Source organism: Bufo gargarizans, chromosome 1, assembly GCF_014858855.1.
Source record: "Bufo gargarizans isolate SCDJY-AF-19 chromosome 1, ASM1485885v1, whole genome shotgun sequence".
NCBI classification, from domain to species: Eukaryota; Metazoa; Chordata; class Amphibia; order Anura; family Bufonidae; genus Bufo; species Bufo gargarizans.
Genome location: NC_058080.1, coordinates 99,440,160 through 99,456,004, shown reverse-complemented (window position 1 = coordinate 99,456,004; position 15,845 = coordinate 99,440,160). Strand labels below are relative to the sequence as shown.

At 42.2% G+C, this 15,845-nt stretch overlaps 1 protein-coding gene across 3 annotated transcripts in view; it reads left to right on the top strand.

Moving 5' to 3' along the window:
- DDX60 (DExD/H-box helicase 60) overlaps positions 1 to 15,845 on the top strand; it is a 646,547-nt gene that overhangs the window by 589,424 nt on the left and 41,278 nt on the right. For all 3 annotated transcript variants that reach the window (XM_044296988.1, XM_044296981.1, XM_044296973.1), the window contains 3 exons: positions 459 to 601; positions 1,108 to 1,259; positions 2,967 to 3,029. In XM_044296988.1, coding sequence (XP_044152923.1) covers positions 459 to 601; positions 1,108 to 1,259; positions 2,967 to 3,029 — 358 coding nt within the window. The remainder of the gene's footprint in view (positions 1 to 458; positions 602 to 1,107; positions 1,260 to 2,966; positions 3,030 to 15,845) is intronic.

The following is a 15,845-nucleotide window of genomic DNA, read 5'->3' as shown; positions in this document are numbered from 1 at the left end:
CCAAGCCAGGGGCTGGGCTTCATAAGCTTCTGTAGCTGACACAGGCCTTTGTATAGCCTTGAGCTAACATAGCAACTATCTGCACCCTACATCACTGGGAGCTTATAGGCAAAACTCCTTGCTGGCTGCACCAAGTTGTTAAGGGGTTAATGCCAAACAGTCTGTGTCTTAATGGGTTAATGGCATTAAACAATAATCCTAGAAATTAATGGTAAATGTTATCCTGGCAGAGAACACAGATATTAATTCCCTATTGACTTTTTTACATGTCTAGCCAATTAACATCAAAGTAATCGGATGTGGTCATTAATGTAGATGCCTACGACATGGCTCCACCATTTTTCAAATATATGTAGTTGGGGAGCACACATAAATTACCTTATTTCAAGTTTATTTCTACCTTTGATTCTTTTACCATTTGTTTGAGATATTCTATTTAATGCAAGGTCTACTTTCAGATTTTTCAGGTAAAGAGTGTTTGAATTCTGGATTGGTGGATCACTTGATGTCGTGTTATGAAGGAATAAGTGGTATCACTCCGTTTGCATGTCTCTCAGGAAACACAGATAATGACTTGATGAGTATGAAAAACCTGAGCAGTGTAAGTAAAAGGAAGAATCTAAAACACGTGTCAGAATTCCCTTTTTTGTACTTTGGGAATCCCCTCCTTATCCTTAGATAAAGTTAGAAGATAAAATTATGGCCCTTTGTAGGCACCACTAGGTGGAGCTCTCTGCATGTGTTTATGCAGCTGTCATTGAACTCAGTGGCAGCTGTATCTGTCTGTCTATAGTGTGCTCTCCCTAGCGACTCCTGCTGGTTATCATGAAGGCAAGCAGTTCAGTGAGGGGTATTCTTTCAACATGGGTCCCTTACAGATGGAAAGGTCTTTCTTCTTGGTTTGGCATATTTTGTAAAACTTTATTTAAAAAGTAAGCAGAGGGAATCTCATCAACTTCCTTCTTAATATACCTGTATAACAGATATTTGAGCCTTAATTCTATCTGCACTTGAGTAGGAGATAGAGGGGCTACTTTAAATACACAGTATAAAGTAACAGTCTTATTTGTTCTTGAATTTTAAATGTTACCTATAATATTCCATCAGCTGATGATGCAAACGGCGCACATTCCCGAGAGATATATTCCACTGTTGCCCTTTGAAAAAACGGATATGTTCGGACGAAAACGATACCTTAACGCCTATGCCCTGGATTTCTTCAAACACGGCAGCTTGGATGCCATTGTTGAGGATAATGGGTATGTTTTGTACTTTACAGGAAAATACAGCAACACATTGACATATATTTGTCTGTTAATACAAAAAAAAAGATAAACTTAAAAAAAACAATGGGCATCTCTGTCTAAAAGGAAAATTTGCTAGCCTTTGTTTATAATGGGGTCTGCCACTCTGCCCTTTTTGACAGACTCCTGGTAAGGTCTCTGTAAGCACATGAGAGTGTAGCCTCACCGAAAGCAGCAATTTAGAGTTTAGCTTTTAAATGTAAGTAGCTGTGAATCGCTATGAGCAACAAGGTAGCTTTTGTTAGTTTTTCATTAGTTACACAGGTTGATAAAGAAACAGGTCCATCAAGTTCAACCTTTCTCAGATCAATCATACAACATTGTTAGAGTAATTGTAACCCCCCAATGCTGTTAGCTATTAGATAGGCATCTTGACATTTTTCAATGCTGACATAGTATCTGCTATTACTTACTGCCTCTGGGGGTAGAACCAGTGGCGTACATAGAGAAGTAAGGGCCCCATAGTAAGGATCAAACCAGTTCCACTGTAGGAGAATGAACAGTCGCTACTGCTATCACTTGTCCTCATACAGCTGCACTGTATTTGGGCAGCAGATTCCTGTTCACACAGCCCAATGTGCTACCCAGAAATGATGATTGGGTGATCTGCTGCACCTGTACATGGGCAGAGTATCGGTCTTGTGTCCTCCTTATGTGTGAGAGGGGTAAAAGTTGACAGGCAGCTGAACTCAAACCTAACAGTGCTGGGAACAGGAGATGAGACAGCACGGAGGGCTAGGCCAGTGTGGAGAAGAATGAATTTCTGTTTCAGAGGTCATGCTGCAGAAACTTGTTAAAAAATAATTTTTCTTTGAAAGTCCCTTTAATGACATTAGTTGTATGTCTGGTGTCTGTGTCCTGCTGCCGAATAAATTTAAAATTAAGACTTCTATTTTTAAAAGCATTCTTACACACCCACCAAAAACTTACACGTACTATATTAAAGGACAGGTCTTCAGCCAGGTCCTAAATGCAGGCCCCTTCACACCGCTCAATGAAGCAGACACTAATGCCATCACAGAACCATTGTTTGCAAATAGGAGAGCACTGTTTAGACACTACAATCTGCTGTCGGCAAACAATGATTTAGGTGTCCACACCAACCATCTATTGCCCGTCAATGAGTGTTTCACTCATTCATCCGGTAACCAGCGGCACCTTTACACCACCAGATAACTGCTAAAGAGCATTTCTACAAATACTCATTAGAGATAATCTGCCCAACATTGGGCAGTGTAAAGGGGCCTTAAGATACGTGGTTGTCCAACCTCTGCACTTCCATTGTTACTTAAAACAAGGTCCCTTTTCCTGAAAGGTTGACTGTTTGTAATTAGGGATGAGCGAATTGACTTTGGCTGAAACATCCGAAGTTGATTCGCATAAAACTTTGTTTGAATACTGTATGGAGCGAGCGCTCTGTACAGTATTAGAATGTATTGGCTTAGATGAGCCGAAGTTATTACTTTGCGAAGTCTCGTGATACTTCGGGTAATAACTTAAAAAATTAATTTGTACTGTTAAAAACCTTTTCCTGAACCCGAGTTTTTAACAGTACAAATTCATTTTTGAACAGTCAACCTTTCAGGAAAAAAATATAAAAAATCATGGATGCTGGTCACATTATCCTGGACAAGCTGTATAAGGTGTCTCTTCTTTTTCAAGGTTTAATCCTGGAGATGCATATTATGTATTGAGGGACTTCTACCTTACCATTGCAGCTATAAGGTAAAGTATTCATTCCTGTGCCAATTACATTATTCAAACATTACTCCATATTTACTACACAATACTATTATAATATATCTAGGGTTAAAACTTTTTTTTTTAGGATCCACTCATGGTATTTTTTTTTAAGCCTTTCATTGCCACAATTTTAACACTTCAATATTAACCACCTCAGCCCCCCTAGCTTAAACCCCCTTAATGACCAGACGACTTTTTACAATTCTGCACTACACTACTTTCACCGTTTATTGCTCGGTCATAAAACTTACCACCCAAATGAATTTTACCTCCTTTTCTTCTCACTAATAGAGCTTTCATTTGGTGGTATTTCATTGCTGCTGACATTTTTACTTTTTTTTTATATTAATCAAAATTGACCGAAATTTTTGCAAAAAAATGTCATTTTTCACTTTCTGTTGTAAAATGTTTCAAATAAAACTACATTTCTATATAAATTTTTCTCTAAATTTATTGTTCTACATGTCTTTGATAAAAAAAAAATGCAATAAGTGTATATTTATTGGTTTGGGTAAAAGTTATAGCATTTACAAACGATGGTGCAAAAAAATTAATTTACGCACTTTGACTTTCTGAGCACCAGTCATGTTTCCTGAGGTTTTACAATGCCCACAGTAGAAACACCCCACAAATGACCCCATTTCGGAAAGTAGACACCCTAAGGTATTCCCTGATGGGCATAGCGAGTTCATGGAAGTTTTTATTTTTGTCACAAGTTAGCAGAAATTGATTTTTTTTTTTCTTACAAAGTCTCATATTCTACTAACTTGTGACAAAAAATAAAATTTTACATAAACTTGCCATACCCTCACAAAATGGGGTCACTTGTGGGGTATTTATACTGCCCTGGCATTTTAGGGGACCTAAAAAATGCCCTGTGAAATCCTAAAAGTACTCATTGGAATTTGGGCTCCTTTGCGCACCTAAACTGCAAAAAAAGTGTCACTCAAGTGGTATCGCCGTACTCAGGAGAAGTAGGGCAATGTATTTTGGGGTGTATTTTTACATATACCCATACTGTGTGTGAGAAATATCTCTGTAAATGACAACTTTTTACATTTTTTTTATACAAAGTTGTCATTTTACAGAGCTATTTCTCTCACCCAGCATGGGTATATGTAAAAATACACCCCAAAACACATTGCCCTACTTCTCCAGAGTACGGCGATACCACATGTGTGACACTTTTTTGCAGCCAAAACGTGCAAAGGGGCCCAAATTCCAATGAGTACCTTTAGGATTTCACAGGGCATTTTTACGCATTTGGATTCCATGAGGGGTATGGTGAGTTCATGTAAGATTTCATTTTTTGTCACAAGTTAGTGGAATATGAGACTTTGTAAGAAAAAACTAAAAATTTCCGCTAACTTGTGCCCTGTGCCAAAAAAAATAAAAAATCTTCTATGAACTCGCCATGCCCCTCAAAAGTGATCTTTATAGGGCCGCAGCAATGTTTTTGCAGTCATCTGAAGAAAAAAAATTCTGTCACTGTGGTGGGGCGGACTGAATGCGAACACTGCGTTTTTTGTAGAGCCTATAGAACATGTCCTATTCTTGTCCGCAATTGCGGACAAGAAAAGGCATTTTCTATATAGTTCTGGCAATGTGCAGATCCGCAAAATGCGGAAAGCACATTGCCGGTGTCCGTGTTTTACGGATCCGCAAAACACATACGGACTTCTGAATGGAGCCTTACAGGGGGGTGATCAGGGAGTCTATATGGGGTGATCAGGGGTTAATAAGTGACAGGGGGGGGGGTGTAGTGTGGTGATTGGTGCTACTTACAGAGCTGCCTGTGTCCACTGGTGGTCGATCCAAGCAAAAGGGACCACCAGAGTACCAGGTATATTAGACGTTGTTAACAAAACAGCGTCTAATATACCTTTTTGGGGTAAAAAAAAAAAAAACGCATCTACAGCCTGCCAGCGAATGATCGCTGCTGGCAGGCTGTAGATCAACTTCTCAGGTTAGCGTCGCGAGATGACTCGCCGATGCGTCTACGAGGAATAACCCGGCCGCCCGCAGGACGCATCCCTGCGTTAGGCGGTCGGGAGATGGTTAATAAAACCAAGCCAAGCCCTCATCTCTGCCGCTGACCAGGTACATAATGAGCTCTTGGTGATAATTAACACTTTAAGAATCAGGTACTCATGTATCCAGCTAGCAAACACACATGCCCTCTTGAATTCAACTGCTGTGGCCCGCATCTCACCTCCTAAGCCCCATGCTCCATATCTTAAACAGAGACAACTGGGGGAGGAGGACAGAAAATGGTAGCTATTTATGGCCACCACAAAGGGATGGCTTTTGGGGTAATATATTGTGCTGCACTGTGGTTTAGGGAAAGTATTTTGTGTTATGGTATTGCTGACCTTGCCTACTTATAGACAGGTCCAAATGGACCAGAAGGTAGAGCAATACAACATAGAGCCACTTGCATTTTTTTTTTTTCCTAGGGCCACTTTCATTTCCCCGTCCGCCCATGTCCTGAACCCACTCTACATGCAACTTCATACAGTTTTGCATTCCGGACACATGCCGATGATAAATCCTTATTATGGCTTGGTAGTTGTTCTCAACTAATATACATACTGCCACAAACCTATATATGTCTACTTTTTATTTGTTGGCAAATATCTTTACGATAGCATGCTTTTATTTAAGTTGAAAGAGTCCTTGCAGACACAAGCCAACAATCCCTATTGGTTGGATGGTAATTACCAACAATGGGCGGTATATATCTGCCATTCTCATTTCCAAGAAATATATTTGTATGGCTCTTAACCCGTAGAGTACCAGATGGCTGTAACTTAAGGACCAGTGCCATACATGTACGGCGCAAGGCCGCTCTTACCGGCAAGCATGCATGCCGGCTAAGGGCAGCACAGCGTCTGTCCACCCTCCCCCTGCAGCTCCAAGCGCTGAGATTGGTCGGTCAATGAAGACCAACCGATCGCAGTGCCGTAAGCAGTATGGAGCTGCATTGGGGGGGGGGGGGGCATAGGGAGGTGACTGATGCTGAACTAGTCAGCACCAGTCTCCCCCAAGGTCATATAGGGGACTCCAGTGTTTGGGCTCCCCTGCCAGCGCTGCAATTGGCTGGAACAACAGAATCCCTCTGCATGCAGCCATTCTAGCTAGCGACTGCATGCAGAGTGGACCTGTGCCCCTCTGGGCTGTATCTGCTTGCTGGGACTTGTGGTGCACCACCACAGCTTTTACTGGTACCTGTAAAAAGAAAAAAAGAACATTTGCTGCAGTGATTTTTTTTTTGCTGCAGTTCCAGATCATAATCCACCCTCCTTTTCCAAGCCCTAATCTCTGTCCCTATTCCCCCTTCTCCCCCTGTCCGACTGCGAACAAATTGTGGCTTTGTCATTTTTATCTGGCTTTTTTTTGTTTGTTCCTGCTCTGCACCACTTTATCTGTGTGCGAGCTGTGAACAGTCAGTACTTCACTGATACAGACGTGGACAAAATTGTTGGTACCCTTTGGTCAATGAAAGAAAAAGTCACAATGGTCACAGAAATAACTTTAATCTGACAAAAGTAATAATAAATTAAAATTCTATAAATGTTAACCAATGAAAGTCAGACATTGTTTTTCAACCATGCTTCAACAGAATTATGTAAAAAAATAAACTCATGAAACAGGCATGGACAAAAATGATGGTACCCCTAACTTAATATTTTGTTGCGCAACCTTTTGAGGCAATCACTGCAATCAAACGCTTCCTGTAACTGTCAATGAGACATCTGCACCTCTCAGCAGGTATTTTGGCCCACTCCTCATGAGCAAACTGCTCCAGTTGTGTCCGGTTTGAAGGGTGCCTTTTCCAGACTGCATGTTTCAGCTCCTTCCAAAGATGCTCAATAGGATTGAGGTCAGGGCTCATAGAAGGCCACTTTAGAATAGTCCAATTTTTTCCTCTTAGCCATTCTTGGGTGTTTTTAGCGGTGTGTTTTGGGTCATTGTCCTGTTGCAAGACCCATGACCTGCGACTGAGACCAAGCTTTCTGACACTGGCTAGTACATTTCTCTCTAGAATTCCTTGATAGTCTTGAGATTTCATTGTACCCTGCACAGATTCAAGACACCCTGTGCCAGACGCAGCAAAGCAGCCCCAGAACATAACAGAGCCTCCTCCATGTTTCACAGTAGGGACAGTGTTCTTTTCTTGATATGCTTCATTTTTTCGTCTGTGAACATACAGCTGATGTGCCTTGGCAAAAACTTCGATTTTTGTCTCATCTGTCCACAGGACATTCTCCCAGAAGCTTTGTGGCTTGTCAACATGTAGTTTGGCATATTCCAGTCTTGCTTTTTTATGATTCGTTTTCAACAATGGTGTCCTCCTTGGTCGTCTCCCATGTAGTCCACTTTGGCTCAAACAACGACGGATGGTGCGATCTGACACTGATGTTCCTTGAGCATGAAGTTCACCTTGAATCTCTTTAGAAGTCTTTCTAGGCTCTTTTGTTACCATTCGGATTATCCGTCTCTTAGATTTGTCATCAATTTTCCTCCTGCGGCCACGTCCAGGGAGGTTGGCTACAGTCCCATGGATCTTAAACTTATGAATAATATGTGCAACTGTACTCACAGGAACATCTAGTTGCTTGGAGATGGTCTTATAGCCTTTACCTTTAACATGCTTGTCTATAATTTTCTTTCTGATCTCTTGAGACAGCTCTTTCCTTTGCTTCCTCTGGTCCATGTCGAGTGTGGTACACACCATATCACCAAACAACACAGTGATTACCTGGAGCCATATATATAGGCCCAATGGCTGATTACAAGGTTGTAGACACCTGTGATGCTAATTAGTGGACACACCTTGAATTAACATGTCCCTTTGGTCACATTATGTTCTGTGTTTTCTAGGGGTACCATCATTTTTGTCCATGCCTGTTTCATGAGTTTATTTTTTTACATAATTCTGTTGAAGCATGGTTGAAAAACAATGTCTGACTTTCATTGGTTAACATTTATAGAATTTTAATTTATTATTACTTTTGTCAGATTAAAGTTATTTCTGTGACCATTGTGACTTTTTCTTTCATTGACCAAAGGGTACCAACAATTTTGTCCACGTCTGTATATAGTGGGGATTCGCTCTGGTAGTTAGGATAAGCGGGCGCAGTACAGAGGCAAAATACAAGTTTGTAATTCAAACTTCAGTGTTTATTCACACATCATATCACTGAAAAATGGTGCACTACAATGGTAAATGCAATTGACAATATATGGCTAAACCTTCACACTGATATTAAAATGAGATTTCACCAATATATTCTTATATCAAGAACATATAGGAGGTGGGGCAACCTCAGGTTTGAATGTGCCTTAATTTTGATCTATGGGTAATATTCAGGTGCACCTGGGCAGCCTGCGTCACATGAGCCAGTTATAGGTGGGACTCACAGCCTCCTCCCTCCTCCCATTGTATGTGTGATTTCCCGCTGGAGGTAACTGGGAGCTGCTGGCTGTGTGTCGGACTTTATGCACCTATCATAAATTGTCAATATGGCATAGGTAGGTTAGAGTTAGGTTCCGTGCCGTTCTGAGATACCTTGACAAGGTGCATGGGCTCCGGTATGTTCTTGATATAAGAATATATTGGTGAAATCTCATTTTAATATCAGCATGAGGGTTTAGCCATATATTGTCAATTGCATTTACCATTGTAGTGCACCATTTTTCAGTGATTTTCTGTTTCTTATTGCCACATCCACACATTTATCTTACATGTGGTCCGTTGCGGGCATCCTCCATTGTATGCATTTTTTGCTGGGGATTGCTGTTAGCAACGGATCACATGGGCAGGATTTGCTCCCCCGGGTAAAAATGAACAACAGCATATGGGGTATTGAGCATTTTCTGCTTTTAAGAGCTGTGTAGGATGTTTTTGAGGTACATGTGGTCCGCTGCCGGCATCCTCCATTGTATGCATTTTTTTTTTGCTGGGGGTTGCTGTTAGCAACGGATCACATGGGCAGGATTTTCTCCCCCGGGTAAAAATGCACAACAGCATTTGGGGTCTTGAGTATTTTTTGTCTATTTATAATTTATTCTGTGATTTTGTTTATTCATACATGATGCCAAAAACAAAAACATCACTTTTGCAGTATTGGTGTTACTTCACACCCAATAGCAAGTTAATATAACAAAAGTCACCTTGGTGGCAGTTCTGCTTCAGAAAGTCCAAATACAGGCTTTATATTCCCCCCGACACATGGGGTCTCAGCTCTCCAGCCCAGCACAGGCCTCAGATCCCAGTACACAGACTTGGCTGCTGAGCCCAGCTGTCTATTTAAAGGACAGTCAGGTGCTGCCAAAACCAAGACCGGCACTTAAAATCCAGAAATCAGCCCAGCAGCACATGCTGGGAGGAAAATAACAGTTTTCCCAGACCAAACCTCTCACTGTGTCACTATATACACCGTATTTTTCACCCCATAAGAAGCCCCCCCCACCTAAAATGCTAGTGCGTCTTATGGGGTGAATACAGGGCAAACAAATAGCAAATGTGCACACATGTCTGCTCAGCCTCTGTCTGCTCCCGTGTACAAGGTATGAGGGATGATGAGAGGCTGATAAGAGGCTAGGGGGGGGGGCTGATAAAAGGCTGGGGGGGGGGAAAATGATAAAAGGCTGGGGGGGGGGGAATGATCTGAGGTCTGAATGGGGGTCTCATTTATACTGATGCACTTATCTGAGGTCTAATTGGGGGTCGTACACCGTGGCGTCTGAGCTGAGGTTTTATTGGGGTCTTATTAACATTGGGGAGTCTAATTGGGGCTGTCAGCTTAGGTCTGATTAATATTGGGGGTCTTATTGCTGGTTTGACCTTAGGTCAAATGAAAAATATTTTTTTCTTATCATCTTCCTCTAAAATGTAGGTGCGTCTTATAGGGCGAAAAACATGGTATAATTATATAATTTTCAGCTAGTGTTTGTTTTTGTTTTTTTGTATCTGCAGTATATTTTTATACTGCAATGTCTTCACTGACGCACCAAACGTCATCTTGCATGCGTTCAGCAACCCTGAGCACAATATTTTTTTTTTACTGGTCGCTTTTGTGCTCAGGTTTTTCTGGGGGTGAAAAAAAATATTTAGTGTTATATAGAAATATATACATTTTAGGTAGTGTTGAGTGGATTTTTGCACGTGCAAAATATTGGTGTGCATGTGTCCTGCACATGCTCAGTTTACCGTGCAGATTATTTTTCAGTGATAAAAAAAAAAACAGGTGCAGGATTATCTTTTTTTTTTTTTTGGGGGGGGGGGGGGGGTTTATACACCCCCCCCCCCCCCTCCTTTTCTCTGCATTTTGAATTTATTACAAGCCCCTTCATGTGTGAAAACACAACATACACACTCCTGACAATAAATAAAGGTTTACACATTTTACAAGTGTAAAGGTTTACACATTTTACAAGTCACTGATTGAAATATAGTCGGTTTACGTTCACCTCTAAAACACTTTACACATCACAGCCCAATAAAATAAAAATGGCCCGTCCATCCCAACGAGTATACTTAGCTGAAGAGGCATATGCCATCTTTGCCTCCGATACCGAATCTGCTAGTGAGGTAGAAGTGGATGCCACATTCCTCTACTCCCTCATCATCATCCAGTGATGAGGAACCTTCAAGAAGGTGCCCCAGGGTAGCAGCGGAGGCAGTCCCCCTGAGTGAACCCTTATGGACCCTAATCCCTGAGGATTATCAGCCCCAAATTCCGGATTTTTTATTTTTGTAAATTCTCTTTTATTACGTTTTTGTCACAGACATACAACAAGCTACAATAAACATAATGTAAAAAGAGATCTAGTTGAAAACGATAGTACAACTTTGGACATGTAATAACTTTTGTTATTTAACGTGAGACATTTACCCAAAAGCATAAGATGTCAAAAGTCTATTGTCTCTTGGAGGCACCTATAATTCCTACAAGTTTCGTTGCTGGTTGTTCAAAAAAAGACATATAGACAAGGGACATAGACTTGACGTAGATAGACAGAGGGGAAGGTACAACAAGGGGAAAGGAGGAGTGGGTGGTGGGGGGTTGCTCTCTATAGTAGATTCCTGATTTTGAGGCCAGCTCCGGAATACAGATTGTGCAGGCTTCACTGAACTCGATTTTTTCAAAATCTTCTTCTCTGAAGATTTTGTTAATTTAATGGTGGTCCAAACCAATTAATACGCCCAACAATTCATTGCTCAGAACCCTACATCACCATACGCTAGACCCCAGTAAATGCAACAGAGATTATGAAGTTTTGGGAACTCGTGCTACATATGGGCCTTGTTAAGAAGCCAAACGTAATACAATATTGGAGTTCGGACATTTTCTACCAGACTCCAATTTACACTAATACCATGACCCGGAAGCGATTTGAGTAAAATTTGGAAATTCCTACACTACAATGACAATGCACAGTGCCTACCCCATAGCGACCTGACATTTGACTGTCTGTTCAAGGTTAGGCCTGTCCTCGACCACTTTAACATCAGGTTTGCTGAGGTGTACACCCCTGATAGAAATGTCTGTCAATATGACTCCCTAGTACTTTTATTATTTAAATCTTTATTGTTTTTTACATCATACAAAATATAACAATCTTTTAGTTACATAGCATTATATACCCCCCCCCCCTCCCTTATTCATTGTCTACTCCCTCTTGAAGAGAGGAAAGAAAATAAAAATAAAAAAATCCTCACACCTTTTGCCCCTCTCTCACCCCGACACCCTCCCCCGGCCCCAACCAACAACACCCGTCGTCTCCTGGGGAGTAACTATATTAACCATTTCTGCCATATTTTAACAAATCTTAGTTTTTTCTTATAATTTGCCAGATGAAATTCCTTTCTAGCAAGTGAGATTTTAGTAGACTTCTCCCATTCCCTGACTGTAGGAGCTGCACTGCCTCCCCAATGTCCAATAATACACTTCCGAGCTTGGAAAAGGAGTTTGGATGCAATTTCCTGATGTTGTGGGGCATCAATTTTCATCACCCCCAGTGTCTCAAATTGGCTAGGGACTTTAAACTGCTCTATTCTGTCATTGACCTTTCCCTAAAACTCTTGAGTCTTTATACATGTCCAGAGTATATGGACATCGTCCACCCCTACCTAGGTTTATAACACTGCATTAATATCTTAGGGGAGTAGTACAGACGGTATAATATATTAAATTGAGTAATCCTATGGAAAAAGTTCTTAGATTTATGTTGTCTTTCCATTTAAACATTAAGCTATTGGCTGCGAGAACCTTTAGTTGAGACAATCATTTTGTATTGATATCTTACTATATTATATGACCTGGGCATCCATAAGGGTCTACTGTGTGTTGTAGGTTTTTTTAAGGACAGATAGGTTAGGCACAGGGACAGAGTGCTCCCACCATCTGGGTGCATCTCTGGGCTGAGTACGAGTAAGGGACACCCTAGGGCTATACTAGGGACCCCTCTGGCCAGCCCTTAGTCCTACTTTACCATCCATCCCCCTGTCCTTAATTTAGCCTACTTGTGCTTGTTTGTTTGTCTGTCTAGTCTAATTTTCCCCATGTGAGGGATTCACGGTAATTTTTAACATTACTCAATAAAAGTTATATTTTAGGTGGTTGACCTCTGTGATAGATAATTCTTTATACAACCAGAAACGCATTTTTCCAGTATTGAAATTCTGCTTTTTTCTTAGTCTTTTGATGCAACAGACATTCATATATTTTAGAAATTAATTTCCCCCCTGCTGTTATCCTGGAGATATTCATTAACTGCTGCAGGAGGGTATCAATTTGTGTACCTTTTCCTAACGAGGTTCGTAATGCTTGTGTCACGAGGGTGTCAAGAACCACGCCTGACTCCGTTATACCCGGGGACAGGAAGTCGCAGCGGTTGGCTGCGCGCTCTATGTAGAAAGATAGGGCTGTTTCTTTATGGTAGCTTTCTGGGTTTACTTTTCAACCCTTTTTGGCTCACTCAGGGATCCGTAGCGCATTCTCCTCAGCTGTTCCTTGTCCAGCACTCCCAATCTCCTTATATTCCCCTCTCCCACTTCTCTGGTTGCCAGATATAAAGCTTCCTGCCTGGACTTCTATACTGACCCACTGGAGCTGTGTTGCTGCGTTCCCTGGTTGTTGTTCCAGAACGTTACCCTCCGGATCCCTGTTGGGCCTTTGTGGTCTGCTGTTGTCGCCCACCTGGGATTATGTTTGTCTGTCCTCTCCTTGGTGTTTTCCTCTTAGTGTCAGTGGTGCGGACTAGTGATCCCACCGTCCCATTCACTACTAAGGGCTCATCTTAGGGAAAGCCAGGGTTTAGGCACGTGATCGGCGTACAGGTGAGGTACCCGTCTAGGGACGTCAGGTGCCATCCGCAAGGTGAGTCAGGGGTCACCACCTTTCCCTCTCCCTTGGGCAGGGCCTTCCCTTTTCCCCCCCTTTGTGTGACGCCGGTCATTACATTATATCTGGCCCTTATTTTGTGTAGGTAAAAAAAATATATTTTTTTTTACCTACTTAGAATCCAGTATGGATCCAATTGCTGCTTTGTCAAAGCAATTTCATGGCCTGTCTTTGGAGGTGGCAGGATTGAAGGCGTCGGTCCTTCAGCAACAGCAGCAATTACAACTGACCGCAAGCCCAGCGGTTGCTACAGGTAACCAGGTTGTTGCGGAACCCAAGGTTGCTCTCCCTGACAGATTTTCTGGGGGAAGGGACAAGTTTGTGACATTCCGTGAGGCCTGTAAATTATATTTTAAGCTGCGCCCTTACTCCTCGGGTAATTAAGAACAGCGGGTGGGGGTTGTTATTTCCCTGCTGCAGGGGGACCCGCAGTCCTGGGCGTTCTCTTTACCCACTGATTCCCAGGCTCTCCGGTCAGTGGATGAATTTTTTGGGGCCTTGGGTCTCATATGACGACCCTGACTGAGTCGCACTGGCTGAATCAAAATTTCGGAGACTCCTACAGGGAGAGCGGCCAGTAGAGGAGTATTGCTCTGAGTTCCGTAGGTGGGCTACGGATACCCAGTGGAACGGCCTGGCTCTCAGGAGTTAGTTCTGCTCTGGGTTATCTGAAAGGGTTAAGGAGGCGCTTGCGCTATATGAGACCCCCTTTTCCCTTGATGCTGTTATGTCCCTTTCTATCCGAATAGATAGACGTCTTAGGGACAGATTGAAAGACCCGGAGCAATTGGTAACCCCTCCCAAGCAGCAGTTAGTCTGTAGACGAGCCTATGCAGCTAGGAGGAACTACTCATCAGGTCCATCTTCCGGGGTTTGTTTTTTCTGTGGGGAGAGGGGTCATTTCATTAATGTCTGTCCTTCTTTCCTCAAAAACAAAAGACTGTCGGAAAACTACTAACCCCAGGCTGCGTGGAGGATGTCAGCTGGGGGGTATATGTTTCCTCCTTACGAACATCGCAATTTGTGTTGCCAGCGGTTGTTGTTTTTGGCGCTAAGACGGAGACTATTTCTTTTTTTTCTAGACAGTGGAGCAGGAGTAAATTTGATAGATGCCCATTTTGCCCACACTATGGGTTTGTCTCTCTGTACGCTACAGAGACCTATTCCCATATTCGCTATTGATTCTGCTCCTCTGTCTCAGAGAAACCTCACCCACGTTGTCCATAAATTACACCTTCGGGTAGGGGACCACCATATGAGATGCTTTCATGTTATGTTCTGGAGGGGCTTCCCACTCCGGTGGTGCTGGGCCTTCCCTGGTTGGTAGAGCAAAATCCAGTGGTGAATTGGCAGGCCAGGGAGATATTGGAGTGGAGTGAGCATTGCAGAGAAAATTGCTTAAATAGCAATTGCTTAGTCACCTCCATAGCTACCCTACCTACATTTGTTTCGGACTTTGAGGACGTTTTTTCTGAAAAGGGTTGTCAGAAGTTACCACCTCACCGTCCTTATGATTGCCCTTATAATTTCCCGGCGCAAAATTACCCAAGACCAGGATAGATATATAGATATATATATATATATATATATATATATATATATCTTTCGGGTCCGGAGAGACAAGCCATGAAAGATTATATCTCCGAGAGCTTGGCTAAGGGACACATCAGACCCTCTTCTTCACCCGTGGCTGCAGGGTTTTTCTTTGTTAAAAAGAAAGATGGGGGCGTGCGTCCTTGCCTAGATTTTCACGAATTAAACTGGATAACCATCCGAGACCCATACCCTCTTCCTCTCATTCCTGACCTGTTTAATCAGATTGCGGGTGCTAGGTGGTTCTCCAAACTTGATCTTAGGGGGGCCTACAATCTGATTCGTATCAAGGAGGGGGATGAGGGGGATGAGTGGAAGACAGCTTTTAACACCCCTGAGTGGCATTATGAAAATGCCTTTTGGTCTGACCAATGCTTCTGCTGTCTTCCAAAATTTTGTTAATGACATTTTTAGTCATCTTATCGGCAGGTTTGTGGTAATATACCTAGATGATATTTTAATTTATTAGTCTGATCTGAAAACACATGAGGTGCATGTCAGACAAGTACTGCAGGTCCTACGGACGAATAAATTATATGCAAAAATTGAAAAGTGTGTCTTCGCCGTTCAGGAGATACAATTCCTAGGTTATATATTATCTGCTTCAGGTTTCCGTATGGATCCTAGCAAGGTCCAGGCAATTTTAGATTGGGATCTTCCTGAGAACCTCAAAGCACTGCAACGGTTCTTGGGCTTCGCAAATTTCTATAGGAAATTCATTAAAAATGATTCAGTTATTGTAAAACCCCTTACTGACATGACTAGGAAGGGGACTGATGTTTTTTTAAATGGT